We start from the raw sequence: 21,297 nt of genomic DNA, 5'->3' as shown, positions 1-21,297 counted from the left end.
AAGAGAATTGAAGATATTGTGTGTCCAGCAGAAGACAGCCTTGGTCTCAGTGTTCATGAAATTTGTAAATCTCCTTGTGACTGTGAAAGAGGCTACATTGGTCACTCCACTAAATCTATTTCGGAGCGCCTACATCGAATATCGAGAGCACACTAAAAACCAAGCCGTTATGGAACACGGTCTCAGAAATAAAGATACAATTATGTTTGATGAAGAGGGCATATCACGTCGTGCATTAACGAACTGGATTTCTCTGGCATCAAAGAAGCCGTTGAGATCAGGACATATAGCAACAACTTTAACCAGCCTCAGTAGAATATCGTAGTGGTAGCTTGACATTCAAAGGGAACAGAGAAATAAGCTGAGACATCGAACATCTGAGGAAACCATCATGACTGCCAACGTTCTTCCAGCATTGATAATGATATAATCTTTGGCCCATAATTGTAGTTACGTGACTTCTTGAAGTCTCCGTGATACTTTTCAGCCAATAAATAATGTAACATAGCGACAGTGAAGGCACTGAAGTGAAATGATCATATGGGTTTGATGGCCGTGAGGCCCTACCCGGGGAAGATCGGCCGTCGAGTTGGAAATGACTTTAGTTGATCCACATTCGGCAACTTGAGTGTCTATGATGATGAAAAGATGAGAACAGCACGGCACGCACTCCGCGAGCGGAGAAAGTCTCAGATGCGGCAGGGAATCGAACTTGGAGGCCATTACATGGCAGTCAGATATGCTGACCACGCCTACGGACGCCGAGAGGGAAGGCGTTGAAAGCTAGATATTGCATCTGAATCAGATGCGGCCAGAACAGCGAGAAGCATTTATTCAACATTGCTACATTCTTAAACTAAGTAATGAAGAGTTATTTCCCCACTCTAGAGGAATTAGTGTAATTGATACGAATGAAAGTGGGTCACTGAAGTATGATGAAACTGTTAGCCGACCGATGTCAAAAATGAAAGAAATAATAATGACATGATATACTAAAAAAAAAATAAGCTTCGTAACATATCATACCACTAATGATACCAGGGCTTCAAATGAGCCTCCATCTGTCGAAAAATTAAATAAATTCCTCATTGCCACATCTCAAGACTTTTGACGCTGAGGTCATTGGTCCAAAGGCTTACATACTACTTAATATGGCTTATACTAAAGCTTATACCAACTTACGCTAAGGACAACATACACCACCCACGCCAAGGCGCCCAAGACCGCCCATTAAGTTGTAGTTTCAATTGACTCTGAGCAGGTTTCATTAACCAGTACTGTAGCATCTCGCCCATAGCGTGTACGTGTGCAGAGTGTATGTGATTGTTTGCAGGAGCGCTGCGACTTCGGCGAGTTCCTCAGCGCCGACGACTTGCGGCTGCTTCACCTCAGAAGCCGCTCCATACGGCGGGTCGTTTCCGCCTACCTGTTGTCGGGCGTCTTCATATCCATCGTGTACACCGCTACACCCATCAGCGCTGAAGGGCTGCCGTATATCCTGGCGCTGCCGTACGATGCGACGCAGCCGCTCGCCTTCGCGGCCACGTGGCTCTACTGCGCCTACATTGTGTTCAGCGTGTGTATCGGGACCACGGCTGCCGACTCCTTCAACATCAGCCTGATGGTTCAGCTGCGCAACCAACTCGATTTGCTGAGCAGAAACCTTCGGAGCCTAAACGACAGTGTCTCACATACGAAATCTTCTTCGTTCGAAACACACTCTATCAAAAATATACACAGTTCAGAAGATTTAAGCCACGACATACACTATCGGTTGCGAAAGAGCGTCCTTCATCATCAAGCAATCATAAGGTATGTATATATAAATATTTAACACAGCAAACCACAAGGTGTGTTGAAAAAACATACAGATTATGGGTTTAGTTTTTGACAAATAGTTTTTATTCTGCAATTTCGGCGTATCGTCATTACTACCATGACTGTTCGATGTTTTGTTACGGCATACAGGGTGAATCACCTAAAACTTACATTGCAGATATTGCAGAAATGGAAAGTGATATTGATGTGCGGTTTTCACAGAATGTATTGGTAGGTAATCAACAGATTTTAAGCCAGCCGCGGTGGCCGAGCGGTTCTAGGAGCTACAGTCTGGAACCGCCATACAGCTACGGTCGCGGGTTCGAATCCTGCCTCGGACATGGATGTTTGTGATGTCCTTAGGTTAGTTAGGTTTAAGTAGTTCTATGTTCTAGAGGACTGATGACCTCAGAAGTTATGTCCCATAGTGCTCAGAGCCATTTGAACCATTTTCGAACAGATTGTAACAAACGTAGAAAAATTTTTGTGCAAACATACACAGTTTTAAGTGTAACAACGCTTATTGGCATTAACAAACTAACAGTAGGATAAATTAGAATGTGGTGGTGGTTGCTGAAGGATTCTGGTGCTAGTCTTTTACGAAAATTTGCTACACCTACACTTGTACAGTACCTGTGGTAGCACACAATACGGAACAACACAGGTGCATACAGTAGTTATATGGATTCTGCCCAGTAACGAGACAATTGACCATCACAGGGTGTGTTCAAAATGACCACCGGCAGCGGCAGTCCACGCATCCAGTCTGGTATGAAACGACTGCCGCACAGGTGTTAGCATTTCAGCGGAGATTTCGGGACAGGCTGCTGTAATACGTCGTTGCATATCATAGAGTGTAGTTGGTATGTGCTTGTAGACAGTGGCTTTCAGCTTTCCCTGCGGAAAAAAAGCCTACAGGCGTCAAATCTGGGGAACATCCTGGCCAAGGTTCACGACCTCTGCGACCAATCCAGAGATTTGGAAACAATTCGTGAAGACATGCCTTACAGCCACCATGATGGTACCACAGGTTCCTCCAAGTCTGCAGAGAAACGTCTTCTAGCACCTGTAGAAGAGGACCTGTTAGAAAGCTGCGATACTTGGGCACATACAGTGTTCCGTCTATTAAAAACGGGAATTTGAGCCGATAAATCACTATCTCATACCACGAGTTTGCACTCCACGGACGCTGACATTCCACTTGCCGATGGCAAGGGGCATTGTCAGCAGACCAATAGTGCATGTTTTGGCGGTTTACCTGCCCATGACTGGTGAATGAGGCCTCATCACTGAACAACATACCTCATATATCTCGAGTATTCTGTCTTAATGGCCACGTATATAGGTTAACACGAGTCTCATAATAGTTTCCATGCAGCTCTTAAAAGAGATGTATAGGGAGGTACCCCATGTCAGTGAAGAATACTTAGGACCCTTGCTTGATTCATACCACTTCCTCGTACGATTGCTCGGGATTTAACGTGTGGATCAACTGTGCCAGGAGCAAGAACATTATTAGAATTATTATAGGCTGTGGCTAAGCCATGTCTCCGCAATATCCTTTCTTCGAGGAGTGCTAGTTCTGCAACGTTCGCAGGAGAGCTTCTGTGAAGTTTGGAAGGTAGGAGACGAAGTACTGGCGGAATTAAAGCTGTGAGGACGGGACGTGAGTAGTGCTTGGGTAGCTCAGTTTGTAGAGCACTTCCCCGCGAAAGGCAAAGGTCCCGAGTTCGAGTCTCGGTCAGGCACACAGTTTTAATCTACCAGGAAGTTTCAAGAACATTATTATTTCTCCCTGTCCCCTTGTCACTTCTTTTTTCTGTTACGTTGTCTAGGTGCTACACTACCACTTTAACTTCACTGGACGAAGAGGCTGATAAATAAGTGCAGACAATGTTGGTGTCTATTGGGATACCTTGCTGCATATACCGTACAAGAACGCACTGCATTCTTTCTACATTCGCCACACACAATCAGCATGTCGGTTTTCTCAAAACTGGAAAATAAATAGCATCATCCACTCACGACTTACTGCTTGGACTGTCACACACACTAACTAATTAGCAGTCGCAGTGCAATCTGTAAGCAAGCATAACAATATAGTACCTAGGAACTACACAGGATGAGTGGCACAATAAAGTGTTGGTGTCGAAACTTTTCAAATTGCGATATCTTGTAAACGACTCGCACTAGAATCCTGCAGCAAACAACAATGACATTCTAATTTACCCTACTTTTAGTTTGTCAGAGTCAGCAGACATTGAGGCACTTAAATTTGGATGTTTGCACAAAAAATACACGTAATTTGTATTATTACAATCTTTTTATTGGAGGGAGTAGGAGCCTCTAATTACTAATTCATTCAGTGAAAACCGCACATGAAGAGCACTTTCCATTTCCACAAGAGGACAAGAATCGAGACTGAAGAAGTTGTTCTGACTACGACACATTTCAATCCACACGGTAGCATGAGAAGTACTGCCAAGGAATGTGTGATCACACAGATAAGTGTCTTGCGCATCTTGCGTCGACATAAATTCCAAATTTACATCTGCCCTACCACTCGGATGACGTGATTCTCAACGTCAAATAGTGTTCCGTTTGTTGGGCACTTAGCGCCTGGGAGACCGAACTGTTTTTTGAACGTCTGTTCTTAACGTGCGAAGCACCGTTGACGAACTACGGTAATGTAAATTTATGTAACGAGCAGTACTGCGCTGAAAATCCACGATGGCTTCGTCAAGTAATACACCGACGGCGGTGGTGCGTAGACATATGGCGCGGACTATAGGAATTTTCATTGTGAGTCCCTAATTCATCACCGGGCAGAGTGGCCGAGCGGTTCTAGGCGCTACAGTCTGGAACAGCGCGACCGCTGTGGTCGCAGGTTCGAATCCTGCCTCGGTTATGGGTGTGTGTGATGTCCTTAGGTTAGTTAGGTTTAAGTAGTTCTAAGTTCTAAGGGACTGATGACCTCAGAAGTTAAGTCCCATAGTGCTCAGACCCATTTTGAGCCTACTTCATCCCAGGAGTGTTCGCCGGCAGAAGTGGCCGTGCGGTTAAAGGCGCTGCAGTCTGGAACCGCAAGACCGCTACGGTCGCAGGTTCGAATCCTGCCTCGGGCATGGATGTTTGTGATGTTTTTAGGTTAATTAGGTTTAACTAGTTCTAAGTTCTAGGGGACTAATGACCTCAGCAGTTGAGTCCCATAGTGCTCAGAGCCATTTGAACCATTTGAACCAGGAGTGTGCAATGAGAATATTGTCCTGTTCTTCTAGAAGAGGTACAACTGGATAATCGGCAGTGTATGTGATTCCCGAATGACGGCTGTCCGGCTCACTCTTTGCATGTTGCAGCGCAAATATTGAACGAAAAGTTTACTGATCGTTGGATAGATTGCAATGCTGCAGTATAATGGGCAGACAGATCCGCTGATTTAACTCGTCTTGGTTTCTTTCTATGGGGAATTCTAAAATACGAAATCTATCATGAAGCCCACATTTACGGCAGACGATATGCGCCGTCGAACGCCACAGCATGCAACGGAATACCATCAAATATACTTTCATCTATTCTTCTATCTCCCCAGCGGCGATTGCAAATGTGTCTTGCAGTCGATGATAAACAATTTGAGAACATTCTACAATAATATGCAAAACTACTTTGTTTTAACAAAGCACTTACTTTGTATGCGTCAAGTCGTCAGTATATCCGAGTTAAGGGTTTAGTATATTTAAAATGTATTGCGTCTAAAAATTTCGACTAGCACCCATTGATACATTTGTTCGACAGCAGGTTCTTTACCTTTAAGAAGCATTCAGGTGCTGTTGTTATTGTGGTCTTCACTCCAGAGAATGGTTTGATGCAGCCCTCCATGCTACCCTATCATGCGCAAGCTTCTTCATCTCCAAGTAACTACTACAACCTACATCCTTCTGAATCTGCTTAGAGTATTCATTTCTTGCGTCTCCCTCTACGATTTTTACCCTCCACGCTGCCCTCCCCCCCCCCCTCCAACTCAAAATTGGTGATCCCTTGATACCTCAGAACATGTCCTACCAACCGATCCCTTCTTCTAGTCAAGTTGTACCAGAAATTCCTCTTCTTCCCAGTTCTATTCAGTACCTCCTCATTAGTTACGTGATCCACCCATCTAATCTTCAACATTGTTCTGTAGAACCACATTTTAAAATCTTCTATTCTCTTCTTGTCTAAACTAGCTATCGTCCATGTTTCACTTCCGTACATGGCTTCACTCCATACAGAAACTTTAAAAAACGACTTTCTGCCACTTAAATATATATTTGATGTTTCTCTTCTTCATAAACGCTTTCGCCGGCCGAAGTGGCCGTGCGGTTAAAGGCGCTGCAGTCTGGAACCGCAAGACCGCTACGGTCGCAGGTTCGAATCCTGCCTCTGGCATGGATGTTTGTGATGTCCTTAGGTTAGTTAGGTTTAACTAGTTCTAAGTTCTAGGGGACTAATGACCTCAGATGTTGAGTCCCATAGTGCTCAGAGCCATTTGAACCATAAACGCTTTCCTTTCCGTTGGCGGTGTACATTTTATATCCTCTCTACTTCGGCCATCACAAGTTATTTTGCTCCCCAAATAGCAAAACTCATCTACTTCTTTAAGTGTCTCGTTTCCTAATTTAATTCCCTCCTTCACGTATCTGAAGACAAAAACAGGTTGGATACTATTTCGTTTTTCAAATCTACTGGAAGTCCGTACGAGCTTGTTGAAGGGATACCTCATGAGTATTTTAGTACAAGCGACCCACTGTCTAATTGCAGTGTAGTAATGCAATTATTTTTTTTACCTCAGTCGCCTTGGTTTCTTTGAAAATGAGATCACATAAGTGAAAAAGCGTGTAATATGCAGTAACAAATATGTATACCACACACCGCATAACACAGAGTAACGCAGCAACCTTCAGACGAAATGTGAGACCTGAGTTTCTCCTGGCGTATACAACTTTCAAATAACTTGCGGGAATTCAGCCAGGTAACACTTTCAGCGACCGCCGATATTTCGGCGGGAGAACACCCCGCCATTTTCAAGGCAAACTCCAACGGACAGGCGGCGTGCATGCAAATTTAATACCTCGGTTCTGCGACAGAAGCAGGAAAGATAACACACACACTGAACACTAGTGCCACCAAAGATGACCAAAGTCAGAGCTATCGATAGTGAGACTATGAATTCACAGGTGAGGCAGCATTGACTCTGTTCCTCTGTTTTTTGACAAGGGAGAGAGCCGGATTCCAAACAGAGTTTAAACAGAAACCTCCATCCCTGTTAACGAGGTTGCTCGCTAGTTTAATCTCAACTGCCTCCTTAATGACACTGTCCCAATAGCTGGACGTGCATGCCAATATCTCGGTGTTATTATATAACATGGGGTGACCAGTATCCAAGCAATGTTCGGCAATAGCAGATCTATTTGGCTGCTGTAATCGTGTGTGCCGTTTATGCTCAGTACATCTGTCCTCCACGGTCCTGATAGTTTGACCAATATATGCCATACCGCAGCTACAGGGAATACGATACACACCTGCCTTACGCAATCCAAGATCATCCTTAACGGAACTCAAAAGTGCTCTAATTTTAGATGGAGGTCGGAAAACACATTTCACATCGTATTTCCGTAAAATACGACCGATCTTATTGGACGTGTTTCCTACGTAAGGCAAAAAGGCAGTAGACTTAGGTGTTGACTCAGAATTATCATCAATCACCCGATGTACAGTTGGTCGATAGCGCAACGCACGTTCAATCTGTCTATCACTATAACCATTTTGACGAAATGTAACTTCAAGATGGGACAGCTCAGCTGGCAAAGTCTCAGCGTCAGAAACGACATGTGCCCTGTGTTCCAAGGTACGAAGTACCCCTTCACGCTGAGCCGAATGGTGACAACTGTTAGCTTGTAAGTACAAATCGGTGTGAGTACGTTTCCTGTAGACTGCATGTCCCAATGATCCATCATCCTTCCTCCTAACCAACACGTCGAGAAAGGGAAGGCAACCATCCTCTTCCACCTCCATCGTAAAACGAATGTTCGGGTGGATCGAGTTCAGGTGTTCTAGAAAGACATTCAAATTTTCCCTACCGTGAGGCCAAACAACGAAGGTATCGTCAACGTATCTAAAGAAACAGGCGGGTTTTAAAGGCGCCGACTCCAATGCACGTTCCTCGAAGTCTTCCATAAATAAATTTGCGATCACAGGAGACAACGGACTACCCATCGCAACTCCATCTGTCTGCTCGTAATACTGGTCATTAAATAAAAAGTAAGTGGATGTCAACACATGCCTAAAGAGATTAGTTAAATCAGCACCAAACCTGGCTTCAATTAACCGCAACGAATCAGACAGAGGAACACGAGTGAAGAGAGAGACCACATCGAAACTCACTAAAATATCAGAGTCATTCAGCCTCAGTCCCTCCAAACGACGTAAAAAATCAGCTGAGTTTCTGATATGATGTTCACACTGTCCTACTTGTGGACTCAACAGAGAAGCAAGATGCTTGGATACACGATATGTCGGAGCGCCGATGTTACTCACTATAGGACGGAAAGGAACCCCTTCCTTATGAACCTTTGGAAGGCCATATAACCTAGGGGGAACGGCACTATAGGTGTTAAGCCTCTTGATTGTGTCCTGCGAAAAACCACTTTTCTTCAGGAGGCTGTTGGTCTTTCTCTCAACACTTTTCGTGGGGTCAGCATCGATTCTGCGATACGCTGAATCAGATAGTGGCACTAGTGTTCAGTGTGTGTGTTATCTTTCCTGCTTCTGTCGCAGAACCGAGGTATTAAATTTGCATGCACGCCGCCTGTCCGTTGCAGTTTGCCTTGAAAATGGCGGGGTGTTCTCCCGCCGAAATATCGGCGGTCGCTGAAAGTGTTACGTGGCTGAATTCCCGCAAGTTATTTGAAACTTCAGACGAAACTTTGCACTGCGATGATGTTGCCGTCGCTGCGTGGACAGATAAGAATAGCGTTTTTATGTCGCTCTTCCACTGTATTCACACACCAAAATACTCTGAAGGTATCCCTGAACAACCCCTGAAAATCTGTCTGTGGATACGGGGTCCATCCTTTATGTTACGTCTTGAACAATATCGCTGTTGATTGGTGTCCCAATTGATAACAATAGAAGCAGCAACTGCGGTCACAGGTACAATTTCAGGCATTTCGTTAGAGATCACATTCGCTGCTTTCACTGAGTAATATTACCATGATGAAACACTAAGCTACACGAGCAAAAAACAATAAACTTCCTCTCTGTTAACGTGATTTCGGAGTATCACGTATTACAGCTGACAAGAGGGAGTCCACAGAAAGGGGTTGACTTTTTTGCGACCTCTTTTGCGAGTAATCGACGAATAAGCATATATATATATATATATATATATATATATATATATATATATATATATATATATATATATATATATATATATACGTGTCAACTTACGTGCACGTGTTTAGTACTAGCCGTGAATATTTTGGCAGACGATTGTTACGTGACATAGTACGAGTGTAAAATGAGACACCATTCAACTATTTTACTGACTCCTTGTGATATCGTTACACAAGGCGTACGAAATGTATCCCTCACATACTACATTGTGGGTTTCTGAACATAACACCTTCCATCAAAAATGCATTGCCCTGTGCAAAATAACAGTAGAGATATTTGCCAAAACAAAGTCGCCATACTCTACATACAGACGATAATTCAACGAAATAAATTTCCATCTTCACTACAAATTAAATCATTAATACTGCTTTCGTAATACAAACATCTGCTTGGGTGGTGACCTTATTACCAATTCTGTTGTTAATAGAACTCGTGAGGCCATGTCCGCTATGGCAATAACTGACAAAACATAGTTATACGAGCTGTTCGGAAAATCCCGTTGCAAACTTCTACGACTTGTAAGATGGTTGTGAGTGCATAATATTTTGAATAGGAACCCATGCCCGGAAACATACTGTATCCGTTCTACGAGGGTTTAAATCATGATGTGTAACGCATTCGCATGTACTGAAGGAAAGAGTTGCTTGTCCTGGAGTGCCATAACGTACACAAGATGACGTTTTTAACAACGTTGGTGGTCGCTATGACCAATGCGCTGGTTTGTTTTGTTTGTTTTGAAATAAGTAAACACATAATGGATATTTCGATACATTTCCCTTCGAATTTTTACCTAATAACTGCACTGTGTCACACCTGATTCAATTCCTCAAGCAGAAGTGGATCAGTTCAAGATCTGATTTTAAACTGTCATCGGATGGGAACAGTACTTCTCTGGACATGGTTTCTTACTGAAAATATTTAATCACTCCCCTCCACAGGTCGCAGATGTTTGTTTGGGAATTTACACACACACTCTATATCATAAAATTGCAAGGTGGCTTCAGTTAACCCTGCAATAAAAATTGTTTTCTCTAACAAGAATGTAAGCACAGCTTACTTTTTATTTTTATTTTTTGGTCATCAGTCTTCTGACTGATTTGGTACGACCCGCCACGAATTCGTCTCCTGTGCTAACATCTCAGAGTAGCACTTGCAACCTACGTCCTCAATTATTTGCTGAATGCAGTCTCTGTCTTACTCTACAGTTTTTGCCCTATACAGCTCCCTCTAGTACCACGGAAATCATTCCCTCATGTCTTAACAGATGTCCTATCATCCTGTTCCTTCTCCTTATTGATGTTTTCCACATGTTCCTGTCTTCTCCGATTCCGCGCAGTCCCTCTCCATTCCTTACTTTATCAGTCCACCTAATTTTCATTATCCGTCTGTAGCACCACATATCAAATGCTTCAGTTCTCTTCTGTTCCGGTTTTCCCACAGCTCATGTTTCACTACCATACAATGCTGTACTCCAAACGTACATTTTCAGAATTTTCTTCCTCAAATTATTTTGTTTATATTAGTAAATTTCTCTTGGCCAGGAATGCACTTCTTGCCATTGCTAGTCTGTTTTTGGTTTTTGATGTCCTCCTTGGTTCGTCCGTCATTGGTTATTTTGCTGCCTAGGTAGTAGAATTCCTCAAATTCATCTACTTTGTGACCATCAAATGGTTCAAATGGCTCTGAGCACTATGGGACTTAACATCTATGGTCATCAGTCCCCTAGAGCTTAGAACTACTTAAACCTAACTACCCTAAGGACATCACACAACACCCAGCCATCACGAGGCAGAGAAAATCCCTGACCCCGCCGGGAATCGAACCCGGGAACCCGGGCGTGGGAAGCGAGAACGCTACCGCACGACCACGAGATGCGGGCAATGTGACCATCAATCCTGATGTTAAGTTTATCGCTATTCTCATTTCTACTACTTCTCATTACCTTCGTCTTTCCTCGATTTACTCTCAGTCCATACTCTGTACTCATTAGACTGTTAATTCCGGTCAGCAGATCATGTAATTCTCCTTCACGTTCACTCAAGATAGCAATCACTGATACCCTTTCACCTTGAATTTTAATTCAATTCCTGAACCTTTCTTTTGTTTCCATCATTGCGTCCTCGATGTACAGATTGAACAGTTAGGGCGAAAGGCTATATCCTTGTCTTACACCCATTTTAATACGAGCACTTCGTTCTTGGTCGTCCGCTCTTATTATTCCCTCTTGGCTGTAGTCCATATTATATATGACCCGTCTTTCCCTATAGCTTACCACAACTTTTTTTCAGAATTTCAAACATCTTGCACCATTTTACATTTTCGAAAGCTTTTTCAAGATCGACTAATCCTATGAACATGTCTTCATTTATCATTAGTCTTGCTTGCATTATTAACCGCAACGTCAGAATTGTCTCTCTCGTGCCTTTACCTTTCCTAAAGCTACACTGATCGTCATCTAGCGCATCCTCATTTTTCTTTTCCATTGTTGTGTATATTATTCTTGTGAGCAACTTGGATGCATGAGATGTTAAGCTGATTGTGCGATAATTCTCGCACTTGTTAGCTCTTGCAGTCTTCGGAATTGTGTGGACGATGATTTTCCGAAAGTCAGATGGTATGTCGCCAGACTTATACACTCTACACACCAACTTGAACAGTCGTTTCGTTGCCACTTTCCCCAATAGTTTTAGAAATTCTGATGGAATGTTATGTGTCCCTTCTGTCTCATTTGATCTTAATCACAGAAAATTCCTCCCCCCGTGTTTTCACGAATGTGTAGAGACGTGCTCTGACTCGCTTTACGGGCGGGTTCCCTTTACAGCTGTGGATTGAGTGCCATCTCCGGCTGCAGCACATGAAGTCTCGCACACGGCCGCCCCCACGCCGCCGCTGTGTTGGAGCCGCTCCCGCCGATCTACTGTAGATCTGCCGACCAGACAACTTCCACGTACCGCTACTCCGTCGCTGCACGTGTAGATCCGTATGTTGTCCGATGCAGAAGACGCCCCCACACGTCACGCTTCACGGCACATGCCATCACAAGATCGACAGCTTGGCAATTTGATTCAGCTCATGGTTCATAAAGTCTCTCAATCTTCCATCGATATTGTGCGAGCACATGTACTTTCTACAGACCTAACACTTTGTTTCTTCAAATATTTTCTTTGAATTGTTTGCTTACTAACCGTCGCTCCAATCTCAAAAAATTATCTCAACCTTTCCTTATAATCATTTTCATGAAATCTGTTTGAGAACTACAGTTCAAATGTAATTTTCCCTCATAATATTCACTGTTATTTGCAAATAACAATAACAGTAGTCGCGTCGGAATCTTATTAACCAGTATCAATATACAGCAGTGCACAACAAAATACAAAATTCACAGATATATCCAATCATGCACTGTTTGATTTAGTCTAATACAATAAATCGATTTAAATGGCTCAGAGACCTGTAAAAGATTCCTCCCACCTTAAATAATCACTGTCTAATAACTATCTTTCAGAATTTACCGGTAATTTCCCTTACGCAATGTTCATTTCCAGAACATTTCCTTCTATACTGATTACACACAGATTACTGGCAGTTTCCCCAGTTAGGGGCGCAAAATGTAATGTTCTTATACAAGGGATGCGAAAAGTAAACCTCGTGTAATACACAGTGGTTGACTATACGTAAAAGTATCCACCAAAAAGAGATTCCATATTCAAAATACACACTGTATTCTCAATGTAACATGCGTGCCTAGTTATGGCATACCTGGACGCAATTTGACTACCTGTTGTAAAGATGACGCGTTGTCTTTGTTCCGAATGGTTCCTTCCGCTCTCTCTCCGCAGACTCTAACGTTCATCCAATAAACAGCGCACAACGAAATGGCAAATGGGGAAATCTCAAGGTTACTAAAATCAGAATCGCAGAATAATAGTAAGCCGCCTGATTTTCTTGGATTCATAAAATCGCAAACGAGCAAATCGATATCTAGAGCCAGTCTAACAATGTTCATAGCAAAGTTCTCGATTATTAACGAACATTTTTCGATTACCCTTAAAAGTCACAGAAAATGCTCCACACGATCTTAAAATTAACGTATGATCGCACTTGTACTTTCAATAATGTGTTTCCTTCTTATGCGAAATTACACATCACACACGGATTCACGCTTTATCGCTTCGGAAACCAATGGTAGACGCCTTGTCAGTTCTCTTAACTGATTGGCGCCTGCCCGCTCACGTCTTACTTCTCATTGGTTGATTCTGTCCACCAGTGATATCAATATCAACTGAAATTTGCCATTGCTTTCTGATTCTGAATTTACCATTCTCGAAATTATTGTTAAACTTGTCAGTGCAGCAACGTTAGCTGCATATTTGCGGACGCTTATTATTGTTTACACAGCAAACCTAAATAACGAAAGATACGCCTCTGAGCGCCAACCTTTGTAACTGAGTCACCAATGTCTCTGTAGGTTTCAGCACGACACGGCTTCCACTACCCCATCGTCCGCATGCTCTGAGACCACTTTTGGCGTCGTGGGATAGACAGTTCTTGTCAGAAGCATATGACTGTGAAGTACACTGTATCTCCCTACAAAATTTCAGATATTTTATCAGATACTCTTGTTTGTCGCTAATTATCAGCTGATCTAACTAAAAGAATATAGTATCATTTTAAGCCAGCCAAGGAATGTAGTAAACGAAAAAGTTTCATCTGAACTGCTAATGTGCTCTACAGGTGTATCTCAGGGGTGAATTTGCTTCCTCTCTTGTTCTTAGCATATAGATAGATAATCGACCATCGCAGAGCCAAGAGGAAAATGGAAGTGTTGAATTCAAGCTCACTTCATCTTGAAACTGGTTTATGTAAATGATGCTTCCTTGAAAATTATTAAAAGTTTTTGCAAGTGAACAGTCACTGAACTCACACAGTCTATGCATATCTTTACGGCACAAAGTCTGAGCAAGCGATTAGAAACAACGCAGGAGGGAACTAGAATGAATGAAACAAAATATAAATTCTTTCTTGTTGGCTTCAATAAGGAACTGAAATGCATGTTAAACGTTATACGTGGTCTTACACTTTCTAGTTCTGTAACTGTTGTATTACGGAAAATATCAGAATTTGGAGATTAAAACATCAAGAAGTTGCACTTAAACAGCGCACAATTCAGCCTTAACATGGCACAGAAATACACAATGTAATAAATCATAAAAGCCGTTGACTCAGAGATGTGAGGAATCTTATGGACGATGAAGTTCAAATAGAAACCAAAACTATAACTACTTGGTAATCCCTTCTGCTGCATTGAGCAATTTCTGAATATATGGTCCTATAATTACCATGTATGTACGAGAGAGCGAGAATGCTTGATACAGAGGGAAGTAGAAAGAGAGAGGGAGATGAAGAGAGAAAGAAAGTATGTAGAGAAACATGAAACGCATGTTAAAAAAATAGTTTAGTTTTTATTTAAAAAGTACTCACGAAAGCTAACTGATTTGTTCCGCATCGTATCAAGAGAAACAATTAACTATCTAGCACACACACACACACACACACACACACACACACACTGTTTTACAGAACTTATGTACTACTGCAACACTTGCTGATGCCGTAGTAGGTGCTTGACTTTCCCCTGGTTATCAATATCTGGTCCTTTGTTTGAGATACTTATTACTAGATGCCTGTCGCCGTATATCGCATTCGTTTGCAAGCAGCGATTTTCATACACTGGAGACACGCTACGACGTAGGAAAAAAATTTTGAACTTTCATCGGCCTGACGTTCTATGTGAGGTCCATCAGTTTGATAGTCTTGTTACAAGTAGTTCCATCTGTCTTTTTAGTATAAAAGCATAAGGCGGAGACAGGCGTTTTTATTCGCAAGGTTTTTGAACAATTTATTTATTTTCGGTGTTCTCGTGTGGTGATTTCGAGCTATGATTTTATACTCTCAATGGAAGAAATGTATTTTATCCAGAATATCAGTTTCTTTGGAACATGTTTATTCACTGTCAATGCCTACACGACGTATGGTTTCTTAGTCATTTTCTGTTAAATATTAAGTTTGTGTTGATGTCTTGTACAGTCTTTATTAATGAGAATATGCCTGTAGGATGAATCGTTGTTCTTCACATGTTGGCAGGAACTTTGAGCTGCTGGAGCAGTGTTTAGGCGGGATGTTACTGGGACAAAGCCTCTCCGTCGGTGTGTGCTTCTGCCTTCAGCTTTTTCAGACTGCCAAGGTAAATTATGAACTTAACAGTTCAGTTGATAGAGAATTCCATCGTCTGGAGTCATCCATTTTCCGTTAACGCCTTTTATGTACTTTGACAATATCGTTATCGAGGGATCAGCGAGCCTAAGCTTCCTTTTCGCAACCGAGAACTGCTGTCCTTTATCAAATGGCGTATTCAACTGGTCGAACGGGGCCGAAGAAACAGAGTTTCTTCTTGCATTGAATCGGGGCTGTATGCAGGTGTATTTGCATCACATACTGTGACTTCACATGCCATCATCTTTGGCGAACTAGATCCTCATATGATATTTGCAGACTTTGTTGCTGCTTTTATATACAATGATACTTAACCGCTCATAATAACCCAACCACCTGGATAACGAGAAATGTTATGACATATCCAGACTATCAATGTTGAGAGTATAGAAGCGTCCCAGCACGTACTGCATAAGCATTGTCGGGAAGGTGTTTCAAATTTAAATACACTATCTTACACATTTTTAGAAGTTTAGCGGGCACATTATATAGAAGGTACTAGATTTTTAAGGAAATTAAGAGTTTGACTGTAGAGTGATATAGAAAAAATGGATGCAAGGTACCATGTGAGCGTATTCTTTCGCTCTCCTGCACTATGATTTCTTGAGATCCGTATTGAATTCGTGCTGACCTATTGTGTCTTTAACCCTATCTTGTGTACCTAGCCGAGTCGTGGTGTTATCACTGCTACATCTGCATACCAAATATGGGAAGAAAATTCGTGAATGTCTTTGTCAGTAAATTGCGTATAATTTGATATGTATATTTTTGTAGCTTAATTGTTTGTGTGCTGTATTTTGAATTAAATTTTTGTAGCTTAATTATTTGTTTGTTGCATTTCTGAAGACACAATTGGGCGGTGGATGGCATTTTCAAATACGGCTGTGTGAATTGGTCAGAAAAAAGACTCAGGATAGGCAGAACAAGGCACGAAAGGATCCTACACCCTCCATGTACCTATTCTGCCTCCTTGGAAAAGGGAACGGAAGGCGGGAAACAGAGAAAAACTGATTTATTTATATAACCAGAGTACGTCTAAGTCCATTTGAATGAAATATTTGATTCGCCATTGTACATTTTGGACCAAAATTACATCACCCAAGGTTCAGTTGATTATCGAAAGCCTTACATTATGATGTCAAAATCATTGAAAAATTGTTTGTAGGAGGTTGTAGCACATTGGTGATTGTAATTTGAGAAATTTGCAGGAGAATATTTGCAAATTTAATTAAAACTTAAAATAAACTTGAGAACTTTTCTACTTTATTTTGTACCGTAATGATGTAAGTACCATATGTTGTTTCCGCTAGTAGGCTATATGAACATACATAGTTTTCAGAGATGACACTGCTAGTGTCAAGGAAACGGGCGAGGTGGTAGATATACATCTTTAACTGCGTATGTGATATTCCTCTTCCTCTTTTTACTTGGGGAAACCTGTACAACTGAACATAAGCTAACCTGCTTTACTGCTTCCTGCTGCTACCACTGAGCCCGAATTTCACTTTTCTGCATATACCAGTGTAAATGACATCTGCTGGGGTTTGGGATTTTTTTTATGGATTCATACATTGCGAATCTCTTATTTTTACTCCGAGATATGTAGGCTTTTCGCAAGGTTACTCCTGCTTACTGCACAAACACTTTTAGTACGAGCTGTGACTTGTGCCAGACATAAATTGTTGTTTCCCGGCAAAATTTTATATGTCTAAAAGATATTCACTAATTTTTTTCTCAGAGTGTCCATCATTTCCAATACACCAACTCCAACAGATGCTGTACAGTTTTCTCCTAAATATATATTTTTAATCTCACATATTTACATTTTAAGTAATCGCCATAAAATAACACTGAGGTAAAACAGTGACCGGAAACACAACTCTGTTACATTTAAACTCGTTGAGCTCAACTGTTCATGATTCAATTAAGATAGCACAACCTGCGCTGTAACAGTAAACGATTTTTCATTAATAACAACTCATTAGAAGAGTATTTGTTGACGTTTGCTCTTTACAAGAATAAAAGTAACGAAACTTTAGGTCTCATTTAGATCTCATGGTACGACATTAATATCTGACATTGTTGTTGATTCCGTACTCAAGAGACGGACATTGGGATATTGCTGCAGAGATCCTACACTAAAAAATGTTCCGAGCTGTACCAAAGTAACAAGTATGTACGTATCATACGGTTGACTGATTAATGCCTGTGGAGAGTGAGGTTGTGTTTGTGTTGTTGTAGATGAATAGAATCGAGCGGTTAGTGATGAGCTTTCTTTCTTTCAGAGGTCTAATGATGTGCAAGATGTCGGTAAGAGCGGCAGCTACGTGGTCTTCGAACTCTTAGTACTCTTCGTATACTGCTGGTTCGGGGACGATCTCATTTCGGAGGTAAGTACAAGTTATGATCAATGATAAAGACGGAAGCGGATTAATGAAGCAGAAATACTTTCTGTTTAGTACTACACATTACTTTTGTTTTTGTTCATAATCTGGCATAATACCTTCAGCTACTTTTTGATGATTGGGCCAGATGTGTGGCGATATAGACTAGTACTTGTCTAGCGAAAAGGGATAAACTGATTCCTTTTATCGTCATATGATCCATTTTCGAGGAACGCCACAAAGTGGGGCAATCGGCTTAATGTTTCTACTGACAAACACATTTCTGTTAAGCACCTTCTCAACAGGAATCAAAGAAAACGATGGTGAGGCTTATTAGCTGCCAGGAACTCCTACATTACACTGGTAACTGGGGATCCTGAAAAAAATTTCAGTGCTGTTTAAAAAAAAAAAAAAAACAAAACAAAAAAACAAAGCTGTTTACCGGTGTCATCTAAGTCGCGAAATAGGCTAGTGAGCCAACAACATGCAGTTTGTTGCAACTTTGTCTCGTGAGAATCTGTTGCCGACTTTCGAAGTCCTTTTTTTCCAATCCTAGTTGACACATTTAAGACTATTAGCATTGCTTGTCTGTGAAATTATTACTCCAAATTTGGAAAATTAATCCTAAATTGGATTTTTATTTTCTGGGGCGATACATCAATTGTTTGACAATTATCGATAATGATTCCTTTACCTGTACACAGGTTGAAGAATTATATAACATCATAGGAATTAACATACACAATGCCAAAAAATACTTAGTACACCTTTTTAGGGAATATGAATTGACACAAGGTTTATTGACACAGTAGTGCATTAGGAATGTATGAAATGATTACATTTACAGCTCATCAGCAAAAGGTACGAGAAGTAATTTAGGAAAGTGTACACTGTCTCTAAAGCAAACTGCACGCAGGCATCTAGCACGACAAAGCCTAAAGTACTGCGCCAACATTGAAACACTAATGAAGTAGCAAATAGAACAGATTTCGAACGAATAAACAGACCCAATGATAGGATTCATGGATGACTGTAGTCTATCCTAAAGTATTACACACACATTAAGGAACTTCAATGGAAATCTCTGATAAATGAAAGGCGTCTTTGTTCTTCTGATATCCTGTTGAGTAAACCTAGTAAACATGTGTTCGAGGATGACGACGTGGCAACTTTATAAACATTATAGTATGTTGGGTAATAGAAAGTTAGAATTTACTGTTCATAGCAAGGGACACATTCCATCTTCGCTTCCTTTGCGACTGTAATAGGACGGAATGCTTATTTTGTTGAGAAGTTGTTTCAGGAGTCCACCATGCTAAAACAAGTGCTGTTCTGAAACGGAGCAATATGTTACCTTTTGGTACACGGTAACATTAAACTGTCGTCAGTGAACCTTTCATCGTTCATCTATAATATCACCTGTCGTTTAATACAGAAGCAGCATTTTGTTTAAAACAGTAATTTCATAGCCATTAGTAGCAGGCAAAATAGTTATAGTGTCGGAAAAAAGGTGTTATCTGTTGATCTACTGGTGTTACTTTTCATTTCTTTCAGAGCGAAAAAGTGGCACTCTCGGCTTACGACGCGGTGACTTCCCTGCAGGAATGCCCGACGTCTACCAAACGGTCGCTGTTGCTTCTGATGCTCAGAGCTCAACGGGCGCTACGAATCACTGCTGGTGGCTTCTTCTCTCTCTCCAGAGAGTCCTTCGTATCAGTAAGTATTTCCTCAGGGGCAGCCATTAGATCTTACATGAATAAAGATGATATCTGTTCTTTCGGACATGTCCGAAAGGACAGAAATCATCTTCATACAGATAAGGCTTACCGGCCAATCATCTTCTTCAGTGCGGAGGCACTCACATTGGTAAAACTCTTACGGGAATCGGTAGATTGACTGCCGCGAGTAATGAGTATAGTGGGCAGGGGCTCTACAATTGTAGTGTGTAGACAGTAAGTTGGAAGTGTGGATTTCACGGGGAGCGTGCCAGAGATAAGTCCCTGCAGTCACAATGTACTGAGTGTCCTCGATGGCTCAGTCGGACAGAGCGTCTGCAATGTAAACAGGAGATCCCAGGTTCGAGTCCCGGTCGGGGAACACATTTTGAACTGCTCGCGTTGATGTATATCAACGCATATAAGCCGCTAATCGTCTGGATTTCAATGTAATTTCATAAGGTCTTATAGTCATCAGTGAAGGTGTTAGCTGAATGGCCAGAAGTGAGCAACGGTCCAACTGTGCACTGATGTTGCAGATGCACGGCTGACTGGTTCCTCCGCTGACACCTATCCCGTCAGTAATAAACTTGATACAGGGAGAAACGACTTCATAATGGCAATACGACTTGGGTCCATCCTTCGCTGTTATTGCAGCTATCGAACTTCTGATGTGCTAGGATTCCCTTAGTTTATCCCCTTCACTTTGTCTTGTTTGTGTTAAATGGTTGAGGTACCAACACCACGAAAAGCAAAATTATCCCGTAACTGTTTAATGCAGATATCTTGAAATAAAACTGTCTAGTGACTAACTCTAAATCGATGGATTGAATGGAATTATAATTTAACTAGTAACTGTAGCTTATAATCCTATAAAACATGAGCTTCATATTTCGTCGCACAGATGATGAGAGAAGATGGCTCTGAACGTTCCAATCTATTTCTTGCCTTAGCGTTTCTGATTTATTCATTGTGTACACAAGACACGAAATCAGTGTTCAGAATATTAAGTGACAGGTTAATATATCTGTAGCATCTTGTTGAAGTACACACTTCTTTTGAAACAACTGTTGAGTTTTCATATGAGATTTGAAGCTCTTTTCTGCACTGAAATGCACACCCAGACCCTCAACATGGCCAGTTAATAACGCATTCTCACTATCTTTTGTAGGCCCAAAATCTCGGCTGGAGTCGGATTGTCTTTTATTAGTCGGTATATGACTAGTCACGTAGCACGACTGCGTGATCTGAGAAAGCCGCCGTCTTTCAAGCACTGGATGTAGTGAGATGACAAGTATTGCCTTTAGATTTCGGTGTTCCATAGCCTAAAAATTGTGGACTATGGGTAACTTTCGAAAAGCTACTCTGAGCTATGCGCACAGTTGAATGATCTGTTTCTTTTAAGAAGAAACTGAAGCACTACCCTTTGTCACCCTCATAACGGTCCCCAAAAAATAACGCGTGAGGCCAGTTTTCCCAGTTTTAATACTGTAGGCGCTATAGCACATGTTCCTGCATTCTCGCAGTTATGCTGAATGCTTTCTTCATTTCCCAACCAGGCACGTCACTTTCCTTTTTTCTTTCTTCTTAATATTTTGTTTTATCCTCTTTCTCTCCCTTTCATCGATTCTCTCACGTCCATTGCTGCTGGGCATCATATTTTAAAACTACCTCCC

General features: G+C 41.6%; 1 protein-coding gene across 1 annotated transcript in view; it reads left to right on the top strand.

Annotated features, from left to right (window-relative positions):
• LOC126195043 (odorant receptor Or2-like) overlaps positions 1-21,297 on the top strand; it is a 235,424-nt gene that overhangs the window by 198,019 nt on the left and 16,108 nt on the right. The window contains exons 2-4 of the mRNA XM_049933489.1: positions 15,394-15,493; positions 17,808-17,912; positions 19,461-19,622. Coding sequence (XP_049789446.1) covers positions 15,428-15,493; positions 17,808-17,912; positions 19,461-19,622 — 333 coding nt within the window. The 5' untranslated portion in view covers positions 15,394-15,427. The remainder of the gene's footprint in view (positions 1-15,393; positions 15,494-17,807; positions 17,913-19,460; positions 19,623-21,297) is intronic.

The sequence above is a fragment of the Schistocerca nitens genome, chromosome 7 (genome assembly GCF_023898315.1).
Source record: "Schistocerca nitens isolate TAMUIC-IGC-003100 chromosome 7, iqSchNite1.1, whole genome shotgun sequence".
NCBI lineage: Eukaryota > Metazoa > Arthropoda > Insecta > Orthoptera > Acrididae > Schistocerca > Schistocerca nitens.
This window is presented reverse-complemented; position numbering and strand designations above follow the sequence as displayed.